This window comes from Myotis brandtii, unplaced genomic scaffold (genome assembly GCF_000412655.1).
Source record: "Myotis brandtii unplaced genomic scaffold, ASM41265v1 scaffold1435, whole genome shotgun sequence".
Lineage (NCBI taxonomy): Eukaryota > Metazoa > Chordata > Mammalia > Chiroptera > Vespertilionidae > Myotis > Myotis brandtii.
The window spans coordinates 5,305-5,687 of NW_005355139.1; the positions used below are offsets into that span (position 1 = coordinate 5,305).

The following is a 383-nucleotide window of genomic DNA, read 5'->3' on the forward strand; positions in this document are numbered from 1 at the left end:
TGACCCATGACCCTGGTGACAGGTGTGTGTCCGTTATGACCCATGACCCTGGTGACAGGTGTCTGTCCTTTATGACCCATGACCCTGGTGACAGGCGTGTCCCCGTGACCTCAGGGGACACGTGTCCTGATTTATGACCTTGTGTGACGTGTGACCACCATGTTGTCCTGTTGGGCCCTCAGGAGCCGGGGCACCCACTGCCCGAGCAGGAGACGCCGGAGGGAGAGGGAGGCAGAGCTGGACACAGAGAGAGGCCCGACCGCGGGGGAACGCGCCTGCGAGAGACGTACCGCGTCACGGCTCCTGAGAAGATCCGCTCGATCATCTTGGTGGAGATGGCTGGGGGGGGGGGGGGGGGGGACGGGGGGAGGGCCCCCACTGGG

General features: G+C 65.0%; 1 protein-coding gene across 1 annotated transcript in view; it reads right to left on the reverse strand.

Annotated features, from left to right (window-relative positions):
* Positions 1 to 383, reverse strand: part of LOC106725200 (serine/threonine-protein phosphatase 2A regulatory subunit B'' subunit beta-like) — a gene marked incomplete at both ends in the record, with an annotated part of 25,076 nt that overhangs the window by 5,300 nt on the left and 19,393 nt on the right. The window contains one exon of the mRNA XM_014535415.1: positions 246 to 339. Within this exon, the coding sequence (XP_014390901.1) occupies positions 246 to 339 (94 nt within the window). The remainder of the gene's footprint in view (positions 1 to 245; positions 340 to 383) is intronic.